The following is a 15613-nucleotide window of genomic DNA, read 5'->3' on the forward strand; positions in this document are numbered from 1 at the left end:
CCCCAGCCTCCCCTCCTCCTCCTCCTTCTCCCCCAGGACCCTCATGGAAGGGGGAAGAGGGCAGTTTCCATGGGGAGCCTTTCTTCCTGGGGCTGCTGGGTGGGTTTGGGCCTCTCCTCCTCACAAGGAGACCCAGAGAGAGAGGCCCTTTTGGGCTCCCTGAATGGAAAAGGGCCCCAGGAGAGAAAGAGAGGAAGGAAGGAAGCCTGCCCCCCCTGCGTCCCCTTCACTCCTCCAGAAACACAGTTTTGTTGTTTTCGTATGTTTATCCATCCTTTAAAAAGACCTCTGGAAATCCATGGGGCAGTTCAGCCACTGTTTGCACCCAACAGTCCATTAGGAGAGAAAGCCTCTTTCTGTAACTATGGCTAGAGTTGCAATGGTTATTGAAACTAGTTTAAAGCAAATAAACACAAGGGAAATAAATCTGATTTTAAAACATTCTCTCTGATTTTAGGAAGGAGACCAGAGAGGCACAAATGTTCCTGACCCTCTTACCTTCACAACAACCCAGTGAGGTAGACATAAGAGAGGGACCATGAAGACCACAGACTAACCTTATGACCGTCCAAAAAGGCAGAAACGTCCCTGTCAGGAAAGAGTTGAGTCTCTTTGATCTGCTCTGAAGGATTCAGGTCGGAAGGTCTGGAAAGTGGGGAAATAAGTCTTCCAAGCATTTGGGTGACTGTATAGGAAAGTATTCTTCCTTGTAACATAGGAAAGAGTTCTTCATGTTCCCCTGATCCTTTCCCCTTTTCCAGTTCCAGCCCTGAGGCTGCCATCCTTCACCCGCTTTCCTGGGAGGAAAGGCTCCTCCAACTCTCTTAGCCTTTGAGGCTCCAGAAGACTCTCTGTGGTCTTGAAGGCAACAGACACACTCAGCCCCCCTTCTGGAAATGGAAGTAAAGAGATCTGGGGGGAAATAAAACCGGGAAGATGAAAAGACACTTATTTATGTATTTTACTTGCCAGAGCAGAAATGCATTTAAGAGAATGAGAGAAAATCCAAATGAGGAGAAAGGCCAAAGTTTCCCCATCCTCTGTCTCTTCCGCCCAAAGGATGTGCCAGGCCCCCATTTCCCAGTTATATCCCAACTCAGGTTCCCCTCCCTTTGCAATCTGGGGCAGGAGGAGTCCATCAAACAGCATCATTTCTCCCCATTTCTTTGCCAGACCTCAATTCTTTGGGGTGGAGGGGGAAAAGCTGCCAGGCCCCCAGGCCTGAATTCTTAATCTTTGAAGCTGCAAGCAGATATCAAGAAGACCAAGTAAGAAAGTTATAAACCCCTCAGTTTCTTTAGGGGGAATCCCAGCAATTCTGCCAAAAAATGTCTTAAAAATTAGATCACCAAGAGCTGCCTGGGTATCAGTTCCCTTTTTTCAGTTTGAGAGCCATGGAGTGAGTAGTAAAACCACACGCACATTCTCTGTGTAGGAGAGCTGTGGTAATTCTCCCTTGTAGGTTCCTCACCCAGAATGTCTCCTTGGGCTCCTGCCACCCACCCACCCACTTTGCCCCTTGGCTTTCAGTTTCCCGGCAGAGAAGGGGGCCGAGCATCCTAACTTTGGGTAGCTCTGCCTGCAAAGGCTCCTGTAGGCAGGGGAAAACAAACCAAAGGCCAGGGGCCTGACCCCGCCTCCATTGGCAGACCCCTAGTAACCTCAGTCTTCTTCCTGACTAGCTCCTGGTAGGACATGCTTTTTGGTTTCCTGCAAACCAAAACCTCCTTTCTATTTTTAATCATCTCAACTCCCCAGACTTGCTTGGCTTGATTCTACTTCTCCTTTTTCCCTCTCTACGCCCCTCTCTAACCTTTAAAAAACAACCCTCTTTTTCCCTTCTTTCCTCCTCCTCTTTCCCCCCCACCCATGGCTGGCAAGGAAGAGACCAGAGCAGCGGGTGAGCTCACTTCCACTCAGCCCAGGCCAGCCCCGGCTTTTCCGGATGCGTGCCCAGAGGCCCCCACTTCTGAAGCCAGCCAGGGAGTGGAAGCGCGGCCGCAGCGGGCAGAGGGAGCCTCCTCACAGCCTCCTAAACTGTTAAGTTTTCTAGTTATAGGTTGTTTAGTTCCACGTTAATTATACTGTTAGGTTCTTAGGATAATAGGGACATTTAGTCTTCTTGATTTACCTTTGCTTGGCTTTTCAATGCCTGGGCAACTAAGGGGTGTGTGGCTCCCTATGCTGATGCCCAAAGTCATTGATTGGAGCAAACGGGAGAACCAACCCTCATTAAGGATGTCTCCGCCCTCATCGCGGAAAACAAACATCTCACAAGGTAAGCCAATGTTCATATACCTGACAATGCCAGTAATAACAAAATGTATTGGTTTTGCAGGCTGTTAGGGACATCTTTGCCCTCAGACGGATGGTGGAGAATAACTGATCTTTTTTGTGGCTTCATTTGGTTTCAAAAAACATAGATGGAGGAACCAAAATTACTTGGTCCTGGAGGAAGAAAAGGACATGAAGACCTCAGTGCTGAGAGCAGTGGAGGAATCTGGGAGAGGATTGATTGATTGATTGAAATTTTATTTCTATACCGCCGTTCCCACGATCACGGCGGTTTACAAACAGTACAAATCCAATACAATACAGATAAAAAGAAAATAAATTTAACAATAACAATTACCCTTAGCCATGAGAGAGCCATGGTCCATGAGAGAGGAGCTTGCCTGCTCAGAGACGCAATGCCAGTGCTTCAGACAGTTCTCCTACAAGGAAGGAGAGGGACCCCGAGAGGTTTGCAGCCGACTCCACCATCTCTGCCGTCAGTGGCTGAAGCCAGAGCGACACACGAAAAATGAGATCCTGGACCTGGTGATCTTGGAGCAGTTCCTGAGCATCCTGCCCCCAGAGATGGGGAACTGGGTCAGGGAATGTGGGGCAGAGACCTGCTCCCAAGCGGTGGCCCTGGCAGAGGGTTTCCTCCTGAGTCGGACAGAGGCAGAGAAGAAGGAGAAAGAGCAGCAGGTGAGAGCATTTCTTCCTGGGGCCAAGGTGAGTAGGATTTGGCTCTGGGCTGCCTTTTTTGAGTCTCTGGTGACTCTGGTGAGGGGCAAAGACTGAAATCTGGTGTTCCCAGACTAAGCTTTGAGAGGGAGAAGTGTACGGAGGATCAGCCTTCTGATGAAATGGAATCTCAGCCCCTGAAGCATCTGAAAAGAGTGATTCTGTTTTAAAACCTGGTGTGTGCCAGGTTTTCAAAGGAAGTTTCCAGGTTTCTCTGCTGCCACTGCCACACAACCTGACTTGCACCCATGATGTGTTCAGGAGCAGAATGGGTTTTCACCCACTCTAGCAAGTCTCCAGTTTTCACACCGAAAGGGTGAAAATTCTTTACCATTGCTGAGTTTTTTCATGTTATTTTTATTCCAAAGCCAACATAACAAATGACCAACATTATTGTTATGCCCACAGAGTGTACAGATGGGTACATCTATAGGTTTTCATGTTTGTTTCCCCATATGTCTATTTCAGTTCTTTCTTACACACACACACACACAAATGAATACATGAGTAGAATGCCATTATAAGTCAAAGCAGAGTTTTCCAGCACTCCAGATGGTCTTGCTGTGGGCTCCATGGAATTGTTTGTGTTTCAGCACATGCAATAAATGTATACCAAGTAATAACGCAAGTGTCATTTTGTATCCCACATTTTTGAGCTCTTATTTTGTATGACATTTTCAAGTTGGACATATTGTGGTTGGAAGTCTTATCCCACGCAAGCCCAAACCTCTTCCCAAGTCCTTGCCATTTCCTCCTCCAAGTCTTTAATCCTGACTGCTATTTCAGACCAAAAACCTCTTGTCAGAAGTTTACTTTGAATTCCCTGTGGCAGAGAAGGCGCCATTCGATCCCAGGCAGAGTCCCCAATGGAGGGCAATGAAGGAGGAGCGTGATCGAGAGGGCCCCCTGAAAGGTAAGGAAGCCTTTTTGTTGTTGTTGTTGCTTGTCTTAATTTCCAGCTTATGGTGACCTAAAGCTGTGCATTTTGCTGCAAAGAGACTGTCATTCCCCACCAGGAATGTGTCGAATATTCAGTGAATATCTCTGCAAACAGACAGTTATCCTCTCCATCTTTGATGTAGCACAGTGATGGCAAACCTATGGCACGCGTGGCACTCAGAGCCCTCTCTGTGGGCACATGTTTCATCACCCCAGGACAGACTTTGCCAGAGTTTGTTACTAGAAAGCCAGAGGGACATGGCACTAAATAAGTGGGTTTTGGGTTGCAGTTTGGGCACCCAGCCTGTAAAAGGTTCACTATCACTGATGTAGCATCTTGGATGCTCAGTGTACGTGTGTGTGTGTGTGTGTGTGTGTGTGTGTAGATATTTTGACTGATGTGCTTGTAGTACCACTGTGCATCCTACTTGAGTGATGCTCATTTCCACATGTGGAGATTGATTTTCTGCATCTCTGGCTTAAAAGGCACATCTTGTACCCTGTGTGTTTCTATTCAGAGCTTGCTTTGCTCTTTGGGTCTCAAGTCCCTCACACTCTCCAACCTATCCTTTCCTGTACAACAGCCACTTTGTGAGGTAGGTCAGGCTCAGAGAGAGCAGTCTGCCGATGTCTTTCAGGCCTCCTGAGATGCTAGAACTGAACTTTCCCAGTCCAAGAATTGAACCACTGCACCCAAGCAGCCTCTGCATTTTCCAGGCCTGGAAGTGTTCTTTTGTGCCAAGACTTCCCAGAGAATGCAGGTGTTTCTCAATGAACGAACTCAGTGTGTTACAGAGCATTCCTTCTTTAACAGTAAATTTGGCATGAGAGGCACAAATCATATGAGAAGACGAGGAATGAGTTCCTGAACCACAGAAAAAGAACTACCAATATCCACTTATGAAGTGAAACCATGAGGTCAGGGAAGCCTTGTATGAATAAACAAAAATGTTTGGAACCTACTAGAACCCATCTGAAGCCTTCTTCCATAATGAATTTAGGAATGGCCTTTTCTTTTGCGAGCCCCAACTTTTCTTGCATTTTGGTGGCCAAACTCATACATCTGTGAGTTTTTCATTTTGTTTTTTAAGTGTCAGGGATAGCTGTTGAGACAGGCTTCTCTACTCTTCCATTTTATTTCTCTTTACCTGTTCCTTCTGTTAGCGCTTTGATGTTGTGCAGCACGTGAGGCAACACGTCAACGTTTGACACCAGATTTTCCACCTTCGTGACCGTAGTCAGCAGCTTGTAAGCTGGAGAAACACCTCTCCCCTTCCTAATAAGCGAAGAGACACTGTAAACTTCTCTCAGATGAGGCTTTATTTTTAGAAGAAGTCCCACTGTAAACTATATGCATCGACACCATCCACAATCCACCATCCACACTAGTAACAAACTCTGAGACAGTTGACAGTAACACCAACCGTCTTACTCTTATTCAGTGACAGTTGAGAATTGACAGTTGACAGTTGCATCAACATTCCAGTGATGCACTGTTTAAATGTTGACACATATAACTCCCACTAGAGCTGTATATAACTTCCACAACAGTTCCACCTAGTAGCCACACCCATGTCATTTTCTCAGACCTGTTTCAACATGGTCCTGACACCTTCATGCTCAGCAAGGGTCTCCGGAGGCATCCGCTGTTTCCCTTGTGTGTTGTGGGCAGGTACACACAGCTGCAGTAAGATCAGATAGAGCAGAACCCCACTGTTTCTCGGCTCAAGCGTTAATGCATTGTTTACTCCAGACATATTGTGCAACCAGATGCTGAAAACCCTGTGTGATTTCACCATCCTTCCAACGCATATGCTGCTAAAATATTTCAGCTGTGCAGAGGACAAAGAGGAAATGGGGGCAAGGCGGGTATAATATCACTTTGTAAAAAGGAGCTTGATTGTCAAAGACTTTGTTAACTGAGGGGTGCCTGTACTTCCTAGTGAGTCTATAAGATTGCTACTTCTAACAGCAACAAATGTGACTGGATTCCCCCTTGCCTTGGTCTCTCCCGCAGAGGCTGAAATGATCCCACCAACAAGGACTCAGTCACCTCTCCCTCTTTGCGGTGAACCAGAACCAGATCAGGTAAGCCATCTACCATCTGATGTGCACAATTTACTTGACACCTGGCCAATTCAATTCGCTTGTGGCCAATTCAATTGACACCTGGAACCATACAAGTCTCTTTTATAGGCAGAAAAGGTAGGAAGAAGGCAGCATGGCAGGTTATTCATCTGTGCCTCGACCTTTGGATTTGTATACTTGTAATAGATTCCCTAGTTCTGTGTGTGACATTCCTCCAGCTGTCTACCTCCTGTTTATGTGAAGTGACCTCTTCCCCAGCAACGTCCTCTTGTGCGTTTCCCATCCAAGACTGTCCAGTCTGTTCTGTTCAGGAAAACCTCTTGCTTCCTAAGATGCTGAGATGCAGATACCTGGGCCTTCAGCTGCTGAACCTTCTCTTCCCAAAGGGCTACCAACTTGCACTTGGTGCAGGTTATGTTCCCCACATCTATAGGCAGAAAGACAATCATCCCACAAATCTTGCAGGTGACTGCAGCAGGTCCCCCAGTGTCAATACTGAGAAGTCTTAAGGAGGCACTGAAACAGGACTGTGGGCTTCCCCTGTTAAACACTAGCATAAAGAACCCCTATTGGCTTGGCCTTTGTCCCCAAGTTATGTTAGGAGCTCAGTCAACTGGGCCTATAGTTATCTAGGAAGCTCCTGGCTACTTGCTCCTTCTGGAGACAGGTCTCTGTTTCACTTCCTCTGAGCAAAAGTTCCCACAAGCCCCTTAAGGGAAAAGTGAATAAGAAAAAGTTAAAAATTAAAGGAGATCCCCTCAAAACACTGTTCCCAGGTCATCGTCTCTGTACTCTAAATCTTCCTTGAGTATGCCAGCAGTTATATAGACTCTGCTGAAAGAGTGCACAAAAGAGAATTAATTGGCATTGAGGCTGCCAAATTGGGACAGTTGGAGGGTATGGCCTAAAATTCCACAACCCTCCCCCCAAAACTGAAAAATAAACAATCCAAAAACACCAGCTGAATGTTGGCCAACATGGCAGTTGGAAGTGACCCAGCATCCTCCCTCCTGGCATGCTGAAATGCCCACATTTGAGCTGCCCACCCCATCTGCAGTTGCCTAATGTTTCCTTAAAGGCAGTCTCCTTTTACTGAAGGTGTAGAATATGTCATGGGTTCAGGCTCTTGTGTTTGTCAGACTTTGTTCACAATGTTCATGCTGGTGTTGGCAGAAGAATCAGTCTCTTCTCAGCTGCCTTTGGAGCCATATCAGCTGGTGAGACTGCTTTGTTCTAGTTGCCACAGCCAACAGCCATCTTGATGTCCAGTGTGAGCAAGAACCCTTTTCTTCTGTCTTTAGAGTCAATTGACTTTTGAGGAGGTGGCCGTGTCTTTCTCCCAGGAGGAGTGGGCCCTGCTGGATCCAGAACAGAGAGCCCTGCACAGTCAGATCACAGCAGAGATCAGTGGGATCATGGCCTCTCTTGGTAAGGCTCTCTCATTATTATTATTATTTATATTATTATTTATATTCAAACCAGTTTTGAGGCAGGATACAGAGACTGCCATGGTCACTTTGGTCGATGACCTCCGTCTGAGCACCGACAGGGGAAGTGTGAACCTGTTGATGCTCTTGGACGTCTCAGCGGCCTTTGATACCATCAATCATGGTATCCTTTTGGAACGCCTGAGGGAGTTAGGTATTGAAGGCACTGCCTCTCGGACAGAATCCAGATGGCGATCCTGGGAGACACTTGCTCTCATAAAAGAGAGTTGACATCTGGTGTCCCTCAGGGCACCATTCTATAGCCCATGCTATTTAATATTTACACAAAGCTGCTGGGAGAGATTATCTGGAGACACGGGGCGCAGTGTTATCAGTATGCTGATGACACCCAAATCTATTTCTCCATGTCCCTGACTGTCACAGTGACCAAGGATGGCATCTCTCCTCTAAATGCCTGTCTTGAGTCGGTAACGGGCTGGATGAGGGAAAACAAACTCAAGCTGAATCCAGAGAAAACAGGTGCTAGCAATAGGAATCCGGGGTCCAGGGATGGAGATTTGTCAACCAGTCCTGGACAGGGTCACACTTTCCCTAAAGGACAAAGTTTGCAGTTTGGGAGTACTCCTGGACTTGTCTCTACAGTTGTCATCTCATGTGGAGGCGGTGGCCAGGAGTGCTTGGTACTAACTTCGGCTCATATGCCAACTGCATCCCTACCTGGCCCGGAAGGGCCTTTAAGCAGTAGTACATGCACTGGTAACCTCTTGTTTAGATTTCTGTAATGCGCTCTACATGGGGCTACTTTTGTACCAAGTTCGGAAGCATCAGTTGATCCAAACTGCTGCAGCCAGATTGGTCACGGGAACATCCAGATCAGACCATATCACTCCAATATTAAAACCCTTACACTGGGTGCCAGTCAGCTTCTGGGCACAATACAAAGTGTTGATCATTACCTTTAAAGCCCTACATGGCTTGGGCCCAAGTTACTTATGGGAATGCCTCTCGCTACATATTTCTCCTCACACACTTAGAACATCAGGGAAGACATCCAGACAATACAGAGGTGTTCCTGGTTCCTGGAAGGTGGATCGGGGGATAGGGATTCAGCCTGTCTTAAATGGGGTTACAGTCCCCCTGAAGACGCAGGTTAACATTTTGGGACTATTCCTGGACTCAGCTTTGAACCTGGAGGCCCAGGTCTCTGTAATGACCAGGAGTGCTTTTGCACATTTAAAATTGGTGCGCCAGTTGCTCCCATTCCTTGAAATGCCAGATTTGGTCTCGGTGGTATGTGCCTTAGTTACATCTGTTTGGACTCCTGTAATGTGCGCTCTTTGGGTCTGTCCTTGAAGAATGTTCTTCAACTTCAGCTGGTGCAAAGAACTGCAGCCAAACTGTTAAATGGGACAGGTTATAGACACCAGACAGTGCTCCTGTTGAAGCAGCACCATAGGCTGCCAGTTTGTTTCCGGGTACAATCCAACATGCTGCTTATGAGTATAAAGATCTATAAGGCTCAAGTCTGGGCTTTTTGACAGATCATATCTCCCTGTATGAACCATCCTGGGTGCTAGGATATTCAGGAGTGGGCCTTGTCTCTGTCCTGGCCCCATCGCAAGCACAGTTGGTGGGGACCCAAGAAAGGGTCTTCCCCATGGCTGCCCCTGGACTCTGAAGCTCCCTGCCCAGGGAGACCAGAATGGCTCCTTCTTGGTTGTCCTTCCGCTGGCAGGCTAAGGCTTTTTGTTTAGACAGTCATTTAAAGCAGAAAGTTTTTAAAGAACATCCTGGGGTGGTGTATTGTTTTTATGTGTCTGATTTGAAACACTTTTCTTTTTAATTGTAATTTATTTTAAACAAACCTTTTGTAATATTGCAATAGCTTAATTCCATCTTAATTGTCACTTTTGTAAGTTTTTGCTTCTGGTGTGGCCCATCCTTGCTGTATAGATTACACCATTGAAGAAGAAGAATCAGGTGGAGGAAGGAGGGAAAACAGAAATTATGAGGAGGCAAGGTTTCCAGCATAGGTTTTTTTTTAATTTTGTTTTTTTAAATTAAATCAGTTCCTTTTCACAAAAAGGCAAAAATCTAGACATTCATACAGGCTCAGACAGGTTGCAATGTATGCCGCCTTATAAGAGAAGCCCCTTATTTAAAATTTGAAAGCTTGTTCCTTTTAGGACCAATAGCCGAAGCTTATTATAAAGAGTGTCCCCTGCTGATGCCCACAATTCCTGTATTTTGGGATATGAGCCCCTCCTAAAGAAATGTGTGCATCATGTAATTCATGTGTGGACAATGTATTAATCTACATGGGGCTACCCTTGTGCCAAGTTCAGAAACTTCAACTTGTACAAAATATGGCAGCCAGGTTAATTACAGGTACTCGTCGTACCGATCACACAACACCGGTTTTGAAATCCCTTCACTGGCTGCCAATTAGTTTCCGGGCAAGGTACAAGGTGTTGGTGATTACCTTCAAAGCCCTACATGGCTTGGGTCCAGAATACTTAAGAGATCGCCTACTTCCATACTGTCGGTCCTGCACTCTAAGGTCCTCGGGGAAGAATCTACTTCAGCCAATAAAATCTAGGCTAACTTCAGTCACCCAGAGGGCCTTTTCCATCGCAGCCCCAAAGACATGGAATGACCTGCCGAAGGAGATCCGTGACATTTCTACTCTTACAACCTTTAAGAAGGCTCTTAAAACAGATCTCTTCCAGCAGGCCTTCCCTACCTAGTTCTACTCCCCATTTACTGTGACTTATGTCACTCTGTCCACCAATTCTTCTCTTAAATTTAATGAGAAGAATTACATTAAAATTAATTAAAATAAAATCCTTGCCTCAAGAAGAAGAGCCCTCCCTCCATGACATCACCATCAGACCTGGGAGAAAATTAAAAAGAGAGGCCTTGTGATTGGGCGGGCTATAAATTATTATTATTATTATTATTATTATTATTATAACAGAGAAATGCTTGACTCAGGGGCTAGACATGGTAGTAAAGGGGTGGCTTGCCAGCGGCTCTTTCTGCTAGTGCTTACACACTGGTGCTTACTGCCGGTCTGTTTAGGGTCTAAGTTAACTGAAATCAATAATTTAATTTGGTATTTAGGTAGAGCAGTTGCCAACCCTGCATGTCATGAATGCTGTCTGCCCTTTATTTCTAATTTGAAAACCTGGCAGCAAAACCATTCTGGGCAGCTGTGTGTTGCCCATAGAACACCTGCCTTAGATGCTCTGCCACTGCGCAGCACAATATGATCCATCTTTACTGAGCACTAGGCACCACTGGACTCAGGTTCAATCTCAGCTCAGAGAGGAAGCTCCCCTCCCTCAGACTTTTCTCAAAAATGCTCCATTCTCAGTAGTCTTGCTCCATCTCCAGATGTCTCTTTGAAGGCCTCAAACAAGAGAGGAAAGCAACAGTCCAGGGAGCCAGGTGCTTGCCCCCAAGTCCTTCTCTTCAGACATATTGAGCAGTTCCCTTGGCCTGTCATGATGGATACTGTTATATTTTTGTTTCAGCTCAAATAAAACTGGTATACCAGGTGAAACAAAGCTAAAACGATACAAGGGTCTCAGCATATAAAACCCTAAATGTATTAAATATTATGAAAAAATGAAAATGTATTCATGTGGAGCTTAAAAGGTCATCAAGGAGAAAGTATTTATTTATTTATGTAATTATTTGATTAATAGAGTACAATCCCTGATACTTCTGCTGGAGGTTGACCCTAGACTCATGCTGAAAGAACTTCTGAGGTTGCCGCTTTGAGAATCTGGTAGTCCTCCAGCCTGACTCTATGGTCAAAATCTGCTGGAGGGTGGAAGAGCCTTCCCCTGAAGCTTGTAAGACTAAAGGAAGCTCTTGTGGGAAGATACAGGCTATCAGATAGTCTGGATTTATGCCGTAAGAGGGGGCATGGCATCCCTTGTTTTGTTCTGATGATTCATTTGCCATTCATCCGCTTCCCATACTCTGAAATGCTTTTTCACACAATTATAATATTCTTCTTTTCTTCTTCACAGCAGAAAACTGGAGGCAAACATATGTATGTGCCAAGCATAGTTTTAGGCAAAAAATGGAAGTTACTAAGCAAGCTCAACATTCAGAAGAGGAAAGTTATATCAGTGAGGAGCCCTACAAACACAATGCCTCCGCGAAATTGTTTCTTCAAAATATGGGGCTTGTGCCTTGCCAAAGGCCTCATTCCCTAAAAAAACACTTCAGGCATGAAATTTCATGTGTGAAAGGTTTTTGTTCTAAATTGTACAATGTAAAGTATCAAGAAGCCCACACAGTAAAGAAGCCACACAAATGCCGGAAGTGTGGGAAATGCTTTGGATACAATTCACTACTTGTGGCACATTTGAAAGTGCACAGAGATCTTATAACCCAATGGATAAACCACCCAGGAGAGAAACCCTACAAATGTCAGGAGTGTGGCAAACGTTTTGCTCAAAAACCAGGCCTTGTGAAGCACCAGAAAGTCCACACAGAAGAGAAAATGGACGAATGCAAGGAATGTGGGAAAGCTTTTGTTCAAAAAGCAAACCCTGTGAAGCAGCAGATAGCCCACACAGCAGAAAAAGTGTACAAATGCCAGGAGTGTGGCAAATGTCGAACTAAGAAATCACCGGAGATCCACCAAAGATTTCACCCAGGAGCAAAACCATACAAATGCCAAGGAAGTGGGAAATGTTTCATTAAAAAAGGTCTTGTGCACCCCCCAAAAATCCACACAGGAGAGAAAGCATACACATGCCAGCAGTGTGGGAAAGGTTTTGCTCACCAGTCATCCCTTATGAGGCACCAGACAGTCCACAGAGGAGAGAAACCATACAAATGCCAGCAGTGTGGAAAAGGTTTTGCTCAGAAGTCAAATCTTATGTTCCATCAGAGAGTCCACACAGGAGAGAAACCATACACATGCCAACAGTGCGGGAAAGGTTTTGCTCACCAGTCATTCCTTGTGTGGCACCAGATAGTCCACAGAGAGAAACCATACAAATGCCAGCAGTGTGGGACATGCTTTCCTTACAAGTCATGTCTTGTGAAACACCAGAGAATCCACACAGGAGAGAAACCATACACATGCCAGCAATGTGGAAAAGGTTTTTCTTACAAGTCAGCCCTTGTGTCTCATCAGAGACTCCACACAGGAGAGAAACCATACACATGCCACCAGTGTGGGAAAGGGTTTGCTCAGAGGGCAACCCTTGTGTCTCATCAGAGACTCCACACAGGAGAGAAACCATATACATGCCACCAGTGTGGGAAAGGATTTGCTCAGAAGGCAGGCCTTGTTTACCATCAAATAGACCACACAGGAGAGAAACCATACACATGCCAGCAGTGTGGGAAAGGTTTCTCTCAGAAATCACATCTTATGTCCCATCAGAGAGGGCACACAGGAGAGAAACCGTACACATGCCAGCAGTGTGGGAAAGGTTTTTCTTACAGGTCAGTGCTTGTGTCTCATCAAAGACTCCACACAGGAGAGAAACCATACACATGCCAGCAGTGTGGGAAAGGATTTGCTCAGAAGGCAAGCCTTGTTTACCATCAAATAGACCACACAGGAGAGAAACCATACACATGCCAGCAGTGTGGGAAAGGTTTTTCTCAGAAGTCAAATCTTATGTCCCATCAGAGAATCCACACAGGAGAGAAACCATACACATGCCACCAGTGTGGGAAAGGTTTTGCTATGAAATCATTTCTTGTGGTGCATCAGAGACTGCACACAGGAGAGAAACCGTACAAATGCCAGCAGTGTGGGAAAGGTTATGCTTACAAGTCAAGTCTTGTGAAGCATCAGAAAGTGCACACAGGAGAGAAACCGTACAAATGCCAGCAGTGTGGGAAAGGTTTTGCTCACAAGTCACGTCTTATGCCCCATCAGAGAGTGCACACAGGAGAAAAACCATATACATGCCAGCAGTGTGGGAAAGGTTTTGCTCAGAAGGCAACCCTTGTTTCCCATCAGAGTGGACACACGGGAAAGAAACCATACACATGTCTACAGTGTGGGAAAGGTTTTGCTTACAAGTCAGATCTTGTGAAACATCAGAGAGTCCACACAGGAGAGAAACCGTACAAATGCCAGCAGTGTGGGAAAAGTTTTGCTGACAAGTCAAATCTTGTGAAGCATCAGAGATTCCACACAGGAGAGAAACCATACACATGCCAGCAGTGTGGGAAAGGTTTTGCAGTGAAGTCAGTTCTTGTGAAGCATCAGAGAGTGCACACAGGAGAGAAGCCATACACATGCCAGCAGTGTGGGAAAGGTTTTGCAGTGAAGTCAGTTCTTGTGAAGCATCAGAGAGTGCACACAGGAGAGAAGCCATACACATGCCAGCAGTGTGGGAAAGGTTTTGCTCAGAAGTCAGTTCTTGTGGAGCATCATAGAGTCCACACAGGAGAGAAGCCATACACATGCCAGCAGTGTGGGAAAGGTTTTGCTCACAAGTCAGATCTTGTGAAGCATCAGAGAGTCCACACAAGAGAGAAACCATACACATGCCAGCAATGTGGGAAAGGTTTTGCTGACAAGTCAAATCTTATGTCCCATCAGAGAGTCCACACAGGAGAGAAACCGTACATATGCCACCAGTGTGGGAAAGGTTTTGCTCACAAGTCAGTTCTTGTGAAGCATCAGAGAGTTCACACAGGAGAGAAACTATAAAAATGCGAGAAGTGTGGGGAATGCTTTGCTCAAACCTGGCATCTTTTGAAGCATCAGAAAATCCACAGAGGAGCAAAATCATTCAATTTTTATATCTATAATAATTTTCTCAAAATTCTCACCTTTTGGATGTCAATCCACAGAGGAGACAAACTATACAGACCACAGGACTGTAGAAAAGATTTTCCTGAAATTTCACACCTTTTCAGGCATAAAGAAGTCCACATTAAAGAGAAACCATAGAAATACCAGCATTATGGAATCTTTTTAGTTGGAGGACAGCCTTTGTACATCTTGATAGTTTCCTGTGAAGGGGGGGGACAGGCAGACGGGACATTTATGGGCTCCACAGATGGTTTCTTCCGTTCGTTTTTCTGTTTGTTTTTCCTTGCAAAACAAGGATTGGTTGAGTGAGTTCTTAAGCTTTTAAACTGTGAGTCACTATGGGGTGGAGCTAGAAGTCTAATTCTATATAATGTCTCAGATGAATATATTCATTTTTATTTTTTATAGTCAAGGAGGTTTTGTAGTACAGAGGAGAAGGTGACCTGGGAACAATGTTGGAGGGCATCTCCTTTATCACGTCTTCTTTTCACTGTTTTCCTTAAAGGGCTTGTGGGGCTTTTACATAGAAGATGTGAGTCAGAGACATGACTCGGAAAGGAGCTAGTAGCCAGGAGCTCTCTAGATAACCACAGGCCCTGTTGATTAATCTCACTAACAGAGATTTGGGGAAAAGCCAAGCCAACAGCGGTTCCTTACGCTGTTGTATAACAGATGAAGCCCACAGTCTTGTGTCAGTGCCTCCTTAAGACTTCTCAGTATGGACACTGAGGGACCTGTTATAGTCACCTGCAACACTTCTGGGATGTTTGTCTTCTTGCCTATGGATGTGGGGAACTTGGTTGATAGCCCTCTTGGAAGAGAAAGTCCAGCAGCTGGAGGCCCGGGTATCTGCATTTCAGCATCTTAGGGGACAAGAGGTTTTCCTGACCAGAATGGACCAGATGGTCTTGGACAAGAAACACACAGAGAAAGTTGCTGGGGAGGAGGAGGTCACTTCACAAACACAGGAGGTAGACAGCTGGAGGAGGAATGTCACACACAGAACTAGGTAAACCAGGGATTGTTCTGTGAGCTTCCAGCTACAGAATCAATTTAAATCTCTCTCTGTTCTCAGGGATGATGCAGGACAGCAACAGCCCTCAGTGGTTTGTGGGCCGATTAGTTGAGAAGTGTGTTGTTTCCCGGGGCAAGGATCTGTGATGTGACAGAGAGTCTGACAAGTTTTGTCAAGCCTAGAGACCATTACCTCTTTCTTTTGGTGCATCTGGGAACCAATGATACTACAAGGCACAGCCTTCAGAATATCAGATGGGATTTTGAGGCTCTGGGTAGGAAGCTGAAAGAGCTGAATGCATAGGTT

At 45.6% G+C, this 15613-nt stretch overlaps 1 protein-coding gene across 1 annotated transcript; it reads left to right on the plus strand.

The window, feature by feature from the left end:
• The first annotated feature begins 2324 nt into the window (after positions 1-2324).
• On the plus strand, positions 2325-14454 carry LOC149320305 (uncharacterized). Its single transcript, XM_089500420.1, has 5 exons — positions 2325-3000; positions 3799-3925; positions 5969-6039; positions 7341-7467; positions 11528-14454. The coding sequence occupies exons 1-5, from the start codon at positions 2641-2643 to the stop codon at positions 14185-14187; spliced, it is 3345 nt and encodes a 1114-aa protein (XP_089356546.1). The 5' UTR covers positions 2325-2640; the 3' UTR covers positions 14188-14454.
• The last annotated feature ends 1159 nt before the right edge of the window (positions 14455-15613 follow it).

This window comes from Sceloporus occidentalis, unplaced genomic scaffold (genome assembly GCF_023333645.1).
Source record: "Sceloporus occidentalis isolate IW3139 unplaced genomic scaffold, rSceOcc1.0.p SCAF_1, whole genome shotgun sequence".
NCBI lineage: Eukaryota > Metazoa > Chordata > Lepidosauria > Squamata > Phrynosomatidae > Sceloporus > Sceloporus occidentalis.